General features: G+C 32.3%; 1 protein-coding gene across 1 annotated transcript; it reads left to right on the forward strand.

The window, feature by feature from the left end:
* The first annotated feature begins 8,217 nt into the window (after positions 1 to 8,217).
* On the forward strand, positions 8,218 to 15,846 carry LOC120068198 (deoxyribodipyrimidine photo-lyase). Its single transcript, XM_039019909.1, has 9 exons — positions 8,218 to 8,700; positions 9,661 to 10,001; positions 10,076 to 10,316; positions 10,469 to 10,626; positions 10,710 to 10,746; positions 10,865 to 10,923; positions 15,022 to 15,103; positions 15,181 to 15,252; positions 15,451 to 15,846. The coding sequence occupies exons 1-9, from the start codon at positions 8,398 to 8,400 to the stop codon at positions 15,625 to 15,627; spliced, it is 1,470 nt and encodes a 489-aa protein (XP_038875837.1). The 5' UTR covers positions 8,218 to 8,397; the 3' UTR covers positions 15,628 to 15,846.
* The last annotated feature ends 223 nt before the right edge of the window (positions 15,847 to 16,069 follow it).

Genomic DNA, 16,069 nt, shown 5'->3' on the forward strand with positions numbered 1-16,069 from the left:
TTATTCTTTCTTTTGTTCTTGAGTTGAATTGAGTTGAAGGCAATTATCCAAAAAGTTCTGCTAGATTCGAGTAATTTGAAGTTGCATTTTTACTGGAGTTAGTCGTTGTATCTTGCTGAGACGATCGCTGTAGTATGCTTGCAACATGTGTAAAGTGAATAGTTGTCTTTAAGACATTGCTTACCAGACGTGTGCCTAGATTATGGTTTGAGTCTCCAAAGGTTTTGAGGTTCTTTGAAGTTTTTGGTTATTTTCATGTTTAAGCATTGTCACATCATATGGCTTTCTTTGAGTTTGAATATTATATATTGAATGTATTGTTTCTAGTAATTGAGGTATAATCAGTTTGCTAGTGTATTCAGTTCGATATATACCATTTTCTCAACAATATACGGATTACATGTAAATTGATACTAGTATTCAATAAATAATTTGAGTGCTCTTGAGTATATGCATGGAGTCTATGAGACCTATCTTAACAAAGGAAAGAATATAAGGAAAAATATGATTTTCAATGCAAAAATAATGATGAGTTTTCATGCAAAATTAAAATGCTTAATTTCCCTAGCTTTGTGAAGTGTACAATCTTCTTCGAATACCTAACAAAAAAAAAAAAAAAAAAAATCACTCTACCACCTCCTTCAACCATCATTATCATCGAACCCCATCATTTTGAGTTCTGTCGTAAAACTCTTCATCTAAAATCCCCAATCGAAACAGAAAATCTCTCACTTGTTTCATTTGCATCCTTCTTCGTTGAGATAGAAATGCACCCACAACTCTCTAGCTAGCGCTTACAACCGACAATGAGGACATCACAAATTTGTACATTTGCATACACCATCGAATGCAATGAAAGTCTATCGAGAACTCATTGCTAAAATTGTTGATCATGGAATAGATGGCTACAAGAGTTTCAAATGGTGCATAACCAAACCTAAAAAAACAAAACATATATTTATGTAGCAATGACTTAAAAAAAAATACAAATTATTAATTCAATTGAGATTTGAGTATTGTTATTTAGGAAAAATTACGCTGGAACAATATGATTGGAGATTTTGCTAAATTAAAAATAAACATATTAGGAAATAGTAATGAGATAGAAATTTTATGCCTGCGTAAAAGTACTATCTTAATACAAAATATATAATTTTTTATTAAAGAGTGTTCATCTAAAAATATTAAGATATATGGGGAGTAAAAATGAGACTCACAAATTATAGAGAAGAAAAACTAAACGAGATCCTTTTCTTTTTTTTTTTTCTTATTATAATTTTATTTTATAATAAAAACAACTTTGAAAACAAAATATAATAATTAATTAGTCGCAAAAATGTCTTTTAAGGAGTGTTTGATTGAAGGAATTAGGATGGGAGTAAAAGTAGAAATGGGTAAGAGATATACATCCCTTTGGTACAAGTTATGAAGCTTTAGGAATGAGAGTAAGCTATTCCCATGTATTACTTATACCCATAGATCATACCCATCCAAAAGGACAGTTTTTTTTAATGCCCAGCCTCTCTTTCTTTTAACACATGAATTTATTCTTTTATTTTATATTATTAAAATTAATTATATAATGAATATTAAATTTATAATTTAGAAAATTACATTAAATTTATATTTTATAATATTTGAATTTAACTAATCCATATTTAAAAATTAATTAATTAATTATATAACAAACCATAAAGAATCGAGAACATTAATACTATTAATTCATTAATAAATTATATATGTAGTTAACTAATTGTCATTATGATCAATATTTTATGAGATTGTTTTTTAGTAATTATAATTAGTTTATCATTAATTAATTATAATTCATTGTCTTTTATTCACAAAATGTTAGATTGTTTTTTTAATTAATACATCATATTTATATAAATTAATCAAATTAATACATAAATTATGTAATCAAAATAATTTTAATTCTAAAATACTCATTTATAAATATTTATAATTAATAATTTAATTAATATTATTATTTGATAGTTAAATAATTAATTTTGCTCAAGACCTTGAATTGAATTTATTGTTTATCAATTAATCTATCAAAATTTTATAGAGGTTTCCATGATTAATTTTATAAATAAAATACAAACTTAATTTGCTACCATACAATTTTGATAACATTCTCATGTACAACTAAACACAGTTATCTTGATTTTCAACAATAATTTTTTTTATTTCCAGACATACTTAATTTCTAGGCATATTTAAAACTTTAAACTAAACGACCCCTAATTGTATTAAGATACAATAGCACGAATTATCTACAACAAAATTCAAACGAGATTTATCCCTTTTTCTTAGAAAAAAAAAAGAAAGAAAAAAAGAAAGAAAACTCCAGAAAACAAAATAATAATTATTTAGTCTACAAAAGATATTTTTTTATAACAGAGAATAAAACCTAAAAATGATTCGCAATGACTTGAGTGTAATTACATAAATATTTAAGGGGTGTATATAATCCAAAACTAAAATAATCATTCTCATCCCCTACAAATGTGTTGAGCATTTTCACAATTTAACTTTCAAAATGAGTATTTCTCATTAGAATGCCTTATTTAGATATATTTCTCATAATTTCCCTTTTCTGAACATATATTTCTCATAATTTCCCTTTTCTGAACATTCTTAAACTTGAATTTTGATTTGTTGGGTCATCTTTCATTGGGAAGGAAAAACTTCTAGGGAAATTGAGAATAATAATTAAAAGAAAAAAAAACTAACTTGAAAAATGGCTAAGAATGTTTTACTCTTTGGACTTGTAACTACCACGTTTTTAGAAAATGAAGTTGGAGATTTTTCGTCCTATTATATCCATGTTATATATGTGTATACACTAAATAAGATGAAAAAAGTTATCCTCTAAATTATTGGCTACAAAATATGTACAAGTGTTATTTAGGGGTTGATTTGATTAGAATGAAATACATATAAATTTAAATAATAAAAAAAGAGTTCAATATTCTTACTTTTAAATTCAAAGATGATGGGAGAATTACAAATATTAGAGGAAAATGGAGCAAATATTAAGAAATAGACACCTAAACGATTAGGTTGAAGCACTGTATCTCGCTCTCTTTAAGGAGATTCAAGTCGTCTGCAGTGTGTATTGAATTTCTTTATATCAAGTACCCTTGCAACAGATATTCTTTGACTTGTCTCCTCTAGGATACAACCACCCAACTGATACGTTGTGTAGCTCAAACTACTTTGTACTGAAAGATTGTGCTCAAAACTCCACAACTAAAACACCCTTCTTTTTGGTCAATTGCACTTACAAGAGCTAATGAGAAACTAAAAGAGAGAGATATACTGAGTTTTGGTTGGTGTGTTTTTTAGAGCAAAATAATAATTTACATCATGAAGGTGTGACTCTGCATTGAACCATTACTAATGAAATAATAATCTCTATTCCAACGTTAGTAGTGGTCTCTGACTTGAATTATAACGTTAAAGGGAAATAAAAAACTTATTATCCACACATAATTCTCCAGGTATTGACATGAGCTTTATTGGTTAGTACTTTAAGGTCTTGTGTTGATCCTAGTATTTCATGAATGTGTTAGAAAATAAGCCTCATATTCTCATAGAGAGCGACCCCCACTCTCACACTCATATAGGTAAAATTTATCAAATGTGTTCCTATAACATAATATACCCCATTCTCCTCAATGTGTTCTAGACCCTATCTCTAGTTAAGGCTTTTGTTAATGGATCTGCAAGATTATCACAAGATTTTAATATAATTTACATTAACGATCCCATTACTCAAATAAGATCTCTAAGTACTGTATTTTCTTCTTATAGGTTTGAGTTTACCATTGTAAAAATAATTTTTTACTCTACTAGTTCTTGCAATGCTATCACAATTTATCAAGATTGGAGGTATTGGTTTCTCCCACATTGGAATTTCATATAATAAATCTTTTAGCCAGGTTTCCTCACCAATATCAAAATGACTGCTCAATTTTTTTTTTTTTTTTTTTGTTTTCTTAATAACAAAATTATCTGAGCCAAAGTTCAACAAATAATCAACATATAGGCTAATAATAACATGATCAGAATCTTTCCATGATTTATGATAGATGCAGTCACATTCATTTGGTTTATAACCAATATTTAGCTTGCAAGAATAAAATTTTTCATGTCACTGCTTTGGAGCTTGCTTTAAACCATATAGGGATTTAGTAAGCCTACACACTTTGCTCTCTTATCCAGGCTCTATAAAACCTTCAGGTTGGTCTATATAAATTTCTTCTTCTAAGTCACCATTTAGAAAAGCTATTTTCACATCAATTTGATGAATATTTATATAAAAAATTGCAGCAATTGCAATAACAATTTAATGGATGTGATTTTTGTTACTGGAGAAAAAGTATCAAACAAGTCTAAATCTTCCTTTTATTTAAACCCTTTTGCAAAAAGTCTAGCTTTATACTTATTTATACTATCATCTGATTTCAACTTTTTTCTCAAGAATCATTTACACCCAACAGTTTTATAATTTAGTGGTAAATCAACTAATTTCCAGGTTTTATTAGAAAAGAAATGAATGATTCCATCTCATTATTTACAGCCTCTTTCTAAAAAAAGTACATATGAAGGTTTTAAAACTTTTTGCAAAGAAATTGATGTTTCCTGAACATTATAAACATAAAAATCAGAACCAAAATCTTTCACAATTCTAGCTTTTTTACTCCTCTTCAAGTCAATTGGAGAATTGTTGTCATTAGTATCACTAAGAGTCGAGGAACCAAACTTAAAAATTTGTTCACTTCTTTGACCCCACTATTTCTTGACTTGAAAAGAAATTTTCCTTCATGAAAAATTGCATTGATTCAAAAATCACATTATATTCTATATCAATTAATCTATAGGTTGTACTATTAATTGCGTATCCAAGAAACAAAAAAGTGGTAGTTTTAGATCCTAATTTTGGTCTTTTAGGATCTATTAGTCTTACAAAAGCTAAACATCGCTAAACTTTTAAATATCCCAACGTTGGCTTATACCCTTTCCATAATTAAAAATGTGTAATTTTTATCTTTTTATGTGGCACACTCTATTTAACATATGACAAGCAGTCAAAACCGCTTCACCCCAAATATTAAAAGATGTACTTGATTTTAGTAGCATAACATTTGTCAAACCAATTAAGGTTCTATTTTTCCTTTTTGCTACCCCATTTGAAGCAGGTGAATATGGGAGAGTAGTTTCATGAATTATTTTTAATGATTCAACAAATAAATTGAATTCAAATGATTCATATTCTCAACCTCTATCACTTCTATTTTTTTTTTTTAATTTTTCTACCAAATTGATTTTCAACTTTGAAGAGAAATTTTTTAAAATTCTCAAAAGCATCACTTTTATTTTAAATAAATAAACATAAGTATATTTTGAGAAATCATTAATAAAAGTGATAAAATATCTATTCCTCCTCTAGTTAAAAATCCTTCAAATTCACACAAATATGTGTAAATTAATTCTACTAATTTATTATTTCTTTCAAAACTTTTATGAGGTCCTTTTGAGATCTTAGCTTTATGGCATGTTTCACATTTCTTAACATTATTTTTTAAGCTAGGATTTAATCCAAAGCTACTCATTATCCCCATATATTTACAATTTATAGGACATAAACGAGCATGCAAAAAATTTAAAGAAGAGAGCATATAAACTGAACTGGTAGATGCTTTATTGATATTCTCTATGTTAAATTTGAACATTCCATCATAGGCATAACCTTTCTCAACAACAATTTCCTTTTTTGTTGTCACATACCGGTTAGATTTCATAGTCTGTTTAAAACCAACTTTATTAAGAAGATAACTTGACATTAAGTTCTTCTTCATGGTGGGTGTGTAAAGCACGTCTTTCAAAATTAGAATCCTTCCAGACGTGAATTTTAACCCAACCTCACCAGGGTGGTATAAGAACCTTCAAACATTATTATTTTAGGCTCCTCAAAAGGAGTATAAACTTTGAACCAATTTTTGTCATAACAAACATGTCTATTGGCTTCAAAGTCAACCCATGATCCTTCAACATTTTGAACCATACATATATCACTTCTCATAACCACAATTGGCTCTTCAGTAACATTGGCCTACGGCAGAAATTCTTGTTTTTGAAGTCTGCAAACTCGAGCAATATGGCCACTTCGGCCACAAACAAAACAAATTAGTTTGGAGCGTTGAAGATATGTTTGGTTCTTATTCATTTGGTTTGAATATCTTTTATTAGAACATTCAGATTTATAATTTTCTTTTCACATTATTATTTTTTGGCTTTAAATGACTACTCTTAGGAATTTGACCGTTATTTATCATTATAAGATATTAGGTTTATCTTAGATTTTCATTGCCTTCTTGAATCAAAGTATCTTGCTCCCTTGTCTCTTCTTCCACACAAATGCAAGTAATTAATACTTCCAAATAGATTTCAATTTTGCTTATGACACATTTTTTTTTTAAATTCTCTCCATGATGGTGGAAGTTTATTAATTATGCCGGCAAGAATAAGATTATCTCCAATCTTAATTATTTGCGATTCTACTCCAGCCACTATCATCTGAAAGTCTTGTGTTGGCTCTACTACAAAATTTTCATTCACCATTTGAAAACGAAAGAAATGACTTGCAATATTTTTTTTTCTTTTTTTTTGCGTCTGCTTCTATAGTATCATATTTACTCAGCAAATTTTTTCATATATTCTTGGCAGATAGATGTGCATGTTGTATCATCATAATCATAAAAATGATCAACAAGACAATTTAAAAGATAATACAGACATTTTTACTCATCTGTCTCATACTTCAATTTTCTTTCGGTGTCCTATGAACTCTTTAAGGTCCATACTTTTAATATCAATCTTCTTTGGGTTTCTTTATGTGAGAACATAGGTCATTTTGAGAAGATTAAAGTAGAACAACACTTTTCCTTTCCATCTCCTAAAGTGTGCTTCCTTAAATCAAAATGACTTATTGAGATCTCCTACATTCTCATTTGGTTTCTCAATAGTAGACTCCATCTTGGAATCTCCTTAAATTGATGGGAGAATTATAAACAACAGAGGAAAATGGAGTAAACATTAAGAAATAAACACATAAACAATTAGGTCGAGGCACGAAAACCTCATTGTCTTTAAGGAGATTCAAGCCTTCTGCAGTGTGTATTGAATTTCTTTATATCAACTATCGGTGTAGCAAATATTCTCTGGCCTATTCCCTCCAAGATACAACAACCCAACTGATTCGTTGTGTAGTTCAAACCACTTTACACTGAAAGGTTGAACTCAAAGCTCTATAACTAAAACACCATCCTTTTTGGCCAATTGCTAAAGACAAATGAGAGAAAGTAAGATAAAGATATATTGAATATTAATGGGTGTGGTTTTTTGGGCAGAGTGGCAGACCTATTTATAGTAAAATTATAGATGTAGAATTTACTATATAATAAATGGGAATTTGTATAACATTCAACCAAATATGTTTTCATCTTTCAGAATTAAAACTTTCTCATTATTTCTCCAAAATGAAACTTCAATTTAGCAAAACTTATCAAATATTTAAAAATGTAATGACAAAAGATATTATTTAAATTTGAACATAAATTAGTGGAGAAGACTATCGTTACAATCTCAAAAGGTTGAAGACTCAATCCTCTATTTTGTCATTGTTTATGAATAAAGAAAAAGAAAAATTCAAATATACCATAACTCCAAACCGATCTAGTCATTTTACTTTTTCAAGTTTTTTTTATAGTTTATTAGGATAAAACTATAATTTTACATATAAATAATAATAGATTAAAATATCTATCGATATGTCTATATAACAATAAATCACAGAGTTCAATATATATTATTAAATATCTATTGATATTTCATTGATATCTTTTATAAGTGTTCATACAACATAAAAACATATCATCTATTTAATTTAATATGAAAAAAAATACATATAACAATATTTATAATTTAGCTTGAGAGTAAAAACTTCTTTATTAATTTAAATAATTTTATATTTTTTTTATCTACAAAACTATCCATCAATACCAATATTTTATTGATATATCCAAAAATTAAAAATCCACATCCTCTATAATTTAAAATATGAAACTCAACTATAAAAACGTCCACCAGACACGTGTTCCTTAGTGAACTCTCCACGTTTTGTCATCAAAACCACAACCTTCGCTCCTCAATTTCCCTCCAATTTCCTTCTCTTTCCTCGCCTCCGATGATCTCACGCAGGTTCGAAATTTCTGCATTCTGGCCCAACTCTCTCTCCGTCGCGCCGCCGCTCCATTTTTCCGGTCAAACTACCGGCAACTTAGTCTCCTCTTCCAGTTCCCTGCCCTGTCCGTAATTCGTACAGAAATGGTCTCAACCCTCTCGAATCCTGTTCAGTCGGGTCGGATTCGGGTTCTGAAAGATGGAACGGGTTCTGTGGGCCCGGTGGTTTATTGGATGTTTAGGGATCAAAGGGTGAAAGATAATTGGGCGTTGATACATGCTGTTGATGAAGCCAACAGAGCCAATGTCCCTGTTGCTGTTGCCTTCAATTTGTTCGATCGATTTTTGGGGGCGAAATCTCGGCAATTAGGGTTTATGCTTAGGGGTCTGCAACAACTTCAACATGATCTTCAAGAAAAGCTTCATATGCGTTTCTTCTTGTTCCAGGCAAGTTAATTTACTGTAAATGTTTAGGTATTAGTGTTGTCTGTTACCGTTATCCTTTTTTAGTGAATCTGGAGAAGACGTAATTCTTGATTTACTTTAAATTCATAATATACACTTTGTGCAACTGTCGATGCATTAACTACATTTTGGTGAATGAATAGAGTGGAGTGTTCCCTTCCTGCTAGTTTTTGGTTCTAGGATCTGGCATCACGTAGAAATGTCTTGAATCTGTTATGAGTTTTCTGACATTCTGAATGACTAAGGCCTCAACTGGTAACTATATGGCTTTTTGTTTTTGTTTTTGAAAATTAAGCCTATAGATACTATCTCCCTTTTCCAAATTTCTTCCTTCGTTATCTACTTTTTAACAATGATTTAAAAAATCAAACCAAAATTTGAAAAATAAAAAAAATTAGTTTTAAAAATTTGTTCTTGTTTTTAGAATTTGGCTAAGAATTTAATCATTGTTCTTAAGAAATTTGCAAATCATTGTAAGAAATAGAGAGGAAATAAGCTTAATTTTAAAAAACCAAATGGTTATCAAACGGAGTCTAAGTTATATAGAGATTATTATTTCAATTCTCATTTTGGGCGTATTATGTTTAGAGTCTAGGGGTGGTATATACATACCCTCTAATCTTTACCTGCAGTTATCTTTGTATTTTGTACGACGTTCCTTCTTGAGATAATGAAACAGTTTCTCTCTCTACTTGTGGATGTAGTTAACACACCGTTGATGAACTGCGTAAATCTGTGTGTCGATGTCTTCTTATTTGATTCTTTCCTTGTCGAATGTTTATGTCGTCACACTTTATACCTATGCTTTATAAATCACCACGACTTTTAAATTTGTGTCATTAATTTCCTTGAGATTTTGAAAGTTTGATATCAAAGCATTGAAAGATTGCTACAGTTTTGTATCACCATGACTAATAGTTTTCAGGGTTTGCATTCCTTAAGGGGGAAGCTGAACAGACTATACCAAATTTCATTAAAGAATGTGGCGCTTCACTTCTAGTCACAGACTTCTCACCCTTAAGAGAAGTTCGGAAGTGTAAAGAGGAAATTTGTAAGAGGGTAGAGGAATCAGTTAAAGTACATGAAGTTGATGCCCACAATGTGGTACCCATTTGGGTTGCATCCGAGAAATTGGAATACAGTGCAAAAACTTTAAGGGGCAAGATAAATAAAAAGCTCCCGGATTATCTTATTGATTTCCCTCCTCTGGTCATACCAACTAGAAAATGGCCTTCCTCCGATAAGTTTATTGATTGGGATAAACTTATCGATGATAACTTGAGGTTAGAGCATTGTTTTCTTTTGCATTCTATTATGACTTTCCAATGTGTTGAAGTTGACATTTCCCTATTACTAGGAAAGGAGCAGATGTTCCTGAAATTGAATGGTGTAAACCAGGGGAAAAGGCTGCACTGGAAGTATTGATGGGTAGTAAAGATGGGTTTTTGACTAAGAGGTTGAAGAGCTATGCGATAGATAGGAACAATCCATTGAAACCTAAGGGGCTCTCTGGCCTCTCCCCATATTTGCATTTTGGGCAAATATCCGCACAACGTTGTGCCCTGGAAGCACAGAATGTTCGAAAACTCAATCCACAGGTAATCCAAAGAAAAGATTTGTTAGTGTGTCTTTTTATTGTTTAATGGAATACTGTGGCGGCAAATGTTAGCTTGGAAGTATATGTTCATTTAAATCATTAGTTTAGTTTGTCTAATCCTTCTGTTATCTTCTCTTTTGCATAATTTTTAAGGCAGTTGATGTGTTTCTTGAAGAGTTGATTGTTAGAAGGGAACTTGCTGATAATTACTGCTACTACCAACCTCACTATGATTCACTGCTTGGGGCTTGGGAATGGGCACGTAAAACCTTGATGGACCATGCTTCGGATAAGCGAGAACATGTTTACACGTAGGTGGGCTTTTGCTGTAATGGCATACCATTATCTAATTGTAATTGGTATTGAAATTATGAAGCTGCTGTTGAATTTTCAGGAGGGAGCAACTGGAGAAGGCGCAAACTGCTGACCCAGTTAATACAAGAACTTATAGAACTATTATCTTTTCTCTGCTTGTTGCTTTGATGCTTTCAATTTTTTGCTGTTATTTCTATTGAATAACTCACATTTGCTATGATTAATATTTTTCAGCTCTGGAATGCTTCTCAGTTGGAGATGGTCTACCATGGAAAGATGCATGGTTTTATGAGGTAAGTACTGATGAATTTTCCTATTACGAAATCGGCAATTAAATAATACAAAAAACGTAAAAATTCTTTTAACAGCTTGTCAATGCTCCTTCCTAGGTTGACCCATGAATTTGCTGACAACACTAACAATATAGATAAGATCAGGCTAGTATAAACCATAGCATATATCAAACTTTCCACTGCACTAGCATAAGGAACTCAAGACATGTACTCCTTCTCAGCTTCAGACTGTGGTGAAAGCACAGGTGAAAAACGAACATTTACAGCACTGGGAGTATCTATAGGCGTAGCTGATGACATACCAAACCTGGACAATATTTTTTGAATATAGCCTTTTTGTGACAAAAAAAGCATATTTTCATCTTTGCCCCTATAAATCTCCATACCCAAGATTTTTTAACAACACCCAAATCCTTCATAACAAACTCAGCACTGAGAAGGTTCTTCAATTTCAGAATGTCAGACTTGGGCTTTGCAGCTATGAGCATATCATCTACATATAAAAGTAGATAAATCATCAAACCATCATCAGCTTCATTGTGTTATACACAACAATCATATAGACTCCTATAGCCAAGTCCAACCATATAGCTGTCAAATCGTTTGTGCCACTGCCTTGGAGACTGCTTTAGCCCATGCAAAAATTTGTTCAACTTACAAACATAATCTTCTTTACGTGGACACTGGAACCCATCTAGCTTGGTCATATAAATCTCTTCCTCCAACTCTCCATGTAAGAAAGTTGTCTTCACATCTAGTTGCTCAAGTTCCAAATTCTGATGTGCTACTATAGTTAGTAACACGCTGATAGAAGTATGTCTGACTACTGGTGAGAAGATCTCATTATAATCAATTCCTTTCCTCTATGTGAACCCTCTAACAAGAACTCGAGCTTTAGAACTTTAGAACTTAGATCATAGATATGGTTACTTTTCCCTCTTATGTTCGAGTTTTATATTTAATGTCCTCTGAAGGTGATATTCCTTCTTTTTTCTTGAAGACTCATTTACAAGTGACAATTTTTCTCTCCTTAGGTTGTTTAACTAATTCCCAAGTCTGATTTTTGTCGAGAGATTCCATTTCATCCCCCATAGCAACGAGCTATTGAGCAGACTCACTACATGACATAACTTTTCTATAGGTGGATGGCTCATGAGGATCCACCTCTTCTGCAACTTGTAGTGCAAAAGTAACCATATCTTCAAAACCATGCCTCATTGGAGGTCCAACACCAACTCTTCTAGCTCTGTCACGAGCTATATTCGGTTGATCAATTTGTGAGCTAGAATTTTTAGGCAAAACAAATTCTGATGTTTCAGGCACATTAGTTTCTAGTTGCACATCAGTTTCTATAGTAACGTGTTGATCTTCTCCACCTTGATGTTGTCATTCATTCACAACTGAAGTGAATTTTATCTCCACTTGTTTATCAATACTACTACTTTCTCTCATATCAGTAGACATCACAAAACGCTTAACAGTTGAGTTAAGCATGAATTTTTTTTATCAAATATCACATTCCTACTATGTATAACTCTATTATCAGAAGGTGACCAGACTCTATATCCCTTAACTTTGTCCCTAAAACCCACAAAAATATACCATTTTTAGCTCTCGGTTCTGATTTACCCTCATTAACATGATAGTAGACAATACAACCAAAAATTCTTAATAAATATAATCTACAGGCTTACCAGACCACACCTCGTAAGGTGTTTTACAATCTATAGCTGTGTGAAGTCCACGGTTGATCAAATAACATGCTGTATTTACTACTTCTACCCAAAACCTTCTAGTCAATCCTACATTAGAGAGCATGCATCTTGTTCTCTCCAACAACGTCTGATTCATACGTTCTGTAACCCCATTTTATTGTGGAGTATTCCTGACAGTGTGATGGCGAACAATCCCCCAGCTTTACAGAACTCATTAAATTTAGATCTACAGAATTCCAAACTATTATCTGTTCGTAGTCTTTTGATCTTCACTTTTATGTTTTCATCATAAAAACCTAAGTCATTCTTGAGTAATCATCAATTATAGACAGAAAATACCTGTTGCCTCCAATAGATTCAACTCTAGAAGGTCCCCAACAGTTTGATTGAATATAATTAAATGTCCTTTTTGTACGATGAACACCTCTTGGAAATTTGATGTGATGATGCTTCCCAGATATACAATGTTCACAGAATTGAAAATCCTGCACCTTGTGCCCACATAGAAGATTCCTTTTTGACAAAATTTGCATCCCTTTTTCACTCATATGACCAAGTCTCATATGCCATAACTTAGTCATATCATCCTTGTGAACGACAGATGATGTAACAACAACATTACTTGTTATTGTGGAACTGGATAGGAAATACAGTGTTGCACGTTTTATGCCTTCCAAAACTACCTTAGAACCCTTGTAGACATACATTGCTCCACCTTTACCATTAAAATTGTAACCCTTGATATTGAGTACACTAAAGGATATCAAACTCTTCGTCATTAATAGAACATGCCTAACCTCGTTCAAAGTGTATAAGACATCATTATGTGTTCGTATCTTGACTTGAGCCGATTCCAACTATCTTGCACACAACACCATTAGCCATGCTAACATTTCCTCTGTCTATTTCCTGATACGTTGAGAACCACTCTCTATTTGGGCACATATGATAAGATGTCCTAGAATCAAGACTCCTACACATCATCAGAATGTTAATGTTCATTCACAACGAAAGCTAGATCTCCTTCAAAATCGATCTCGACTTCTTCAAGATCAATTTCAACTTGTGCAACAGAGGTGGATGCTTCCTTTTTTGTCACTCATTTTTCTTCTTTTCTTGATACATTTTTATCTAAGGACATTCCGTTGTCCAATGCCCATTTTTCTTTACAATAGTGACGAACATTATCTGATCTAGAACTCTTTCACTTCAAAGACTTATTATTCTAGTTCGACTTCTGCTTACCAGAATTCCTATGTCCCTTGCTTCCTTTAGCAGCTAACCTAGATGCTTGACTTTCTGTACTTGAACTGGTCCTCTCTCATAAGCAACATGAACTTTGTATCTTCTAAGGTCAAAGTTTCTTTCCCCCCAATATACGAGTCAACGAAAGTTTGATACGATGGGGGCATAGCATCCTCATCATCAACCTTAACCTCTACGTTACGTAGATCTAATAAGATTTTATTTAATACATCAAGATGGTCTTGTTGAGACGTACCTTCTTGCATATGTAGATGAGACAGACGTTGCTTTAGAAACAACTTCTTGGTTTAAGATTTCGTCATGTAAAGATTTTCCAACTCTAATCAAAGACTAACAACAGTTTCTCCATCAGCGACCTCAATGATGACGTCATCAGCCAAACATAGCATGATCGTCAAATGAGCCTTCTCCTCAAGAGGCTGCCATTTTACGTCATTCACGACAACCTTCTTTGACTTACCAATCAGCGACGCCCACAACCCTTGCTGCTTTAGCAGGGATCACATCTTGATCTGCCATAAACTTAAATTGTTCCTCCTGGTAAATTTGTCGATTTTTACGTTCTCGTCAGACATCTTCAATTATCGAACAAATGCGAAATTTCGAAAAATCCTAACAAGGCTCTGATACCAGTTTGTTCTGAAATTGACAATTAAATAATACAAAAAACGTAAAAGTATTAATACACAGATATATGTGGTTCACTAACAGTATGTTAACTATGTCCATGGGCAGAGGGAGAACAATATTATTAGAGAGAATGTTTTCAGAATACACCAACGGCGCCTTTAGGGTTAGAGAGTTTATATAGCGCACTACTCTAAACCCTAGAGTCATAATCGTAAATAACTACAAATAAATAAATATGTTAAATATAAATTCTACTTAGTTGTTTGAAATGCCAACAAACAAATTTAAAACATTCAACATTTTCAGTCATAGTATTGATTCATGATAATTGTCAAATGGTGATTAGTTGTGTCAACTTATGTTATTTAAAATCCTGCATCATCCGCTTGAAACATTTTTGTTCTCGTTTTCTCTTTCTTTGTCCTTATGTTAATTTTCTGCTCCCAAAGCCCTGGAATGTCATAGTAGAATTCAATTCATTGTACAGAATGTACTGGGCCAAAAAGATCTTGGAGTGGACAAGAGGACCTGAGGAAGCCCTTGAAATCTGCATATACTTGAATGATAAGGTTTATTATTACTAATCTACACTTTTATGCGCTTTTATTGAAGTAGTGAAAATTGCTAATCGATATGGTAAATGCAGTATGAAATCGATGGGAGGGATCCGAATGGATACGTCGGCTGCATGTGGTCAATCTGCGGCGTTCACGACCAGGTTTATACTCACTTTTCATTTGTTACTTGTCCTCATTGATGAACCTTAAGTTGCTGGGATTATTTTTCTTGCATATTCTCTCTGTTCTCCAACATGAGAAGTTTGATTATTTCTCAAGTGACTACCTTGTCATCTTTTCAGTTTGATCACGAGAAACTGATATTATACAGTTTCATGTTCGCAATTTTCGTTGTTTAGGGTTGGAAAGAGCGACCAGTATTTGGGAAGATACGATACATGAACTTCGCTGGGTGCAAGAGGAAATTTGATGTGGATGGCTACATTGCCCATGTCAAGAGACTAGTGGGTGAAATTAAGAAAAGAAAACCAGAGGAAGCACTGCAGGAGAGAAAGCCAAAGGGAATTCGTTGCTAGTTAATGTTTAGTTGCCTCTGAATTCGGTATCGAATTTCAGAGCGCTGAGAAGCCTAACAGTAGTGATAGTTTAAAGCAACAGAATTCACATATACTATGAGCTCTAGAGCTCCTCAACTGACATTATAATCTGTAACTTTCAAGCCACAGTTGTTTGAATCCTCCCAACTAAATTCATGAATTGGTATCTACATGACTAAAAGTTTAATCTTTGATAAACTACTTTGTTGTGGGATTATTTAGCCTTCCCTTTTGCTGATGAATCCATCTTTATGAAACGTAAGCTTCCATAGGAACAATCTGGCGTACAAAATGTCTAACCTCAAGAGGAAGGAAAACTTTAATTGCAATCACACATGCTTAGCCATGAATAGAAAATGGGATGTCTAAAGTTGGAAGTTGGAAGGATTAAAGCTTGAAGTTGAACCAATTGAGGCATAAG

The sequence above is a fragment of the Benincasa hispida genome, chromosome 12 (assembly GCF_009727055.1).
Source record: "Benincasa hispida cultivar B227 chromosome 12, ASM972705v1, whole genome shotgun sequence".
In the NCBI taxonomy this organism is placed as follows: domain Eukaryota; kingdom Viridiplantae; phylum Streptophyta; class Magnoliopsida; order Cucurbitales; family Cucurbitaceae; genus Benincasa; species Benincasa hispida.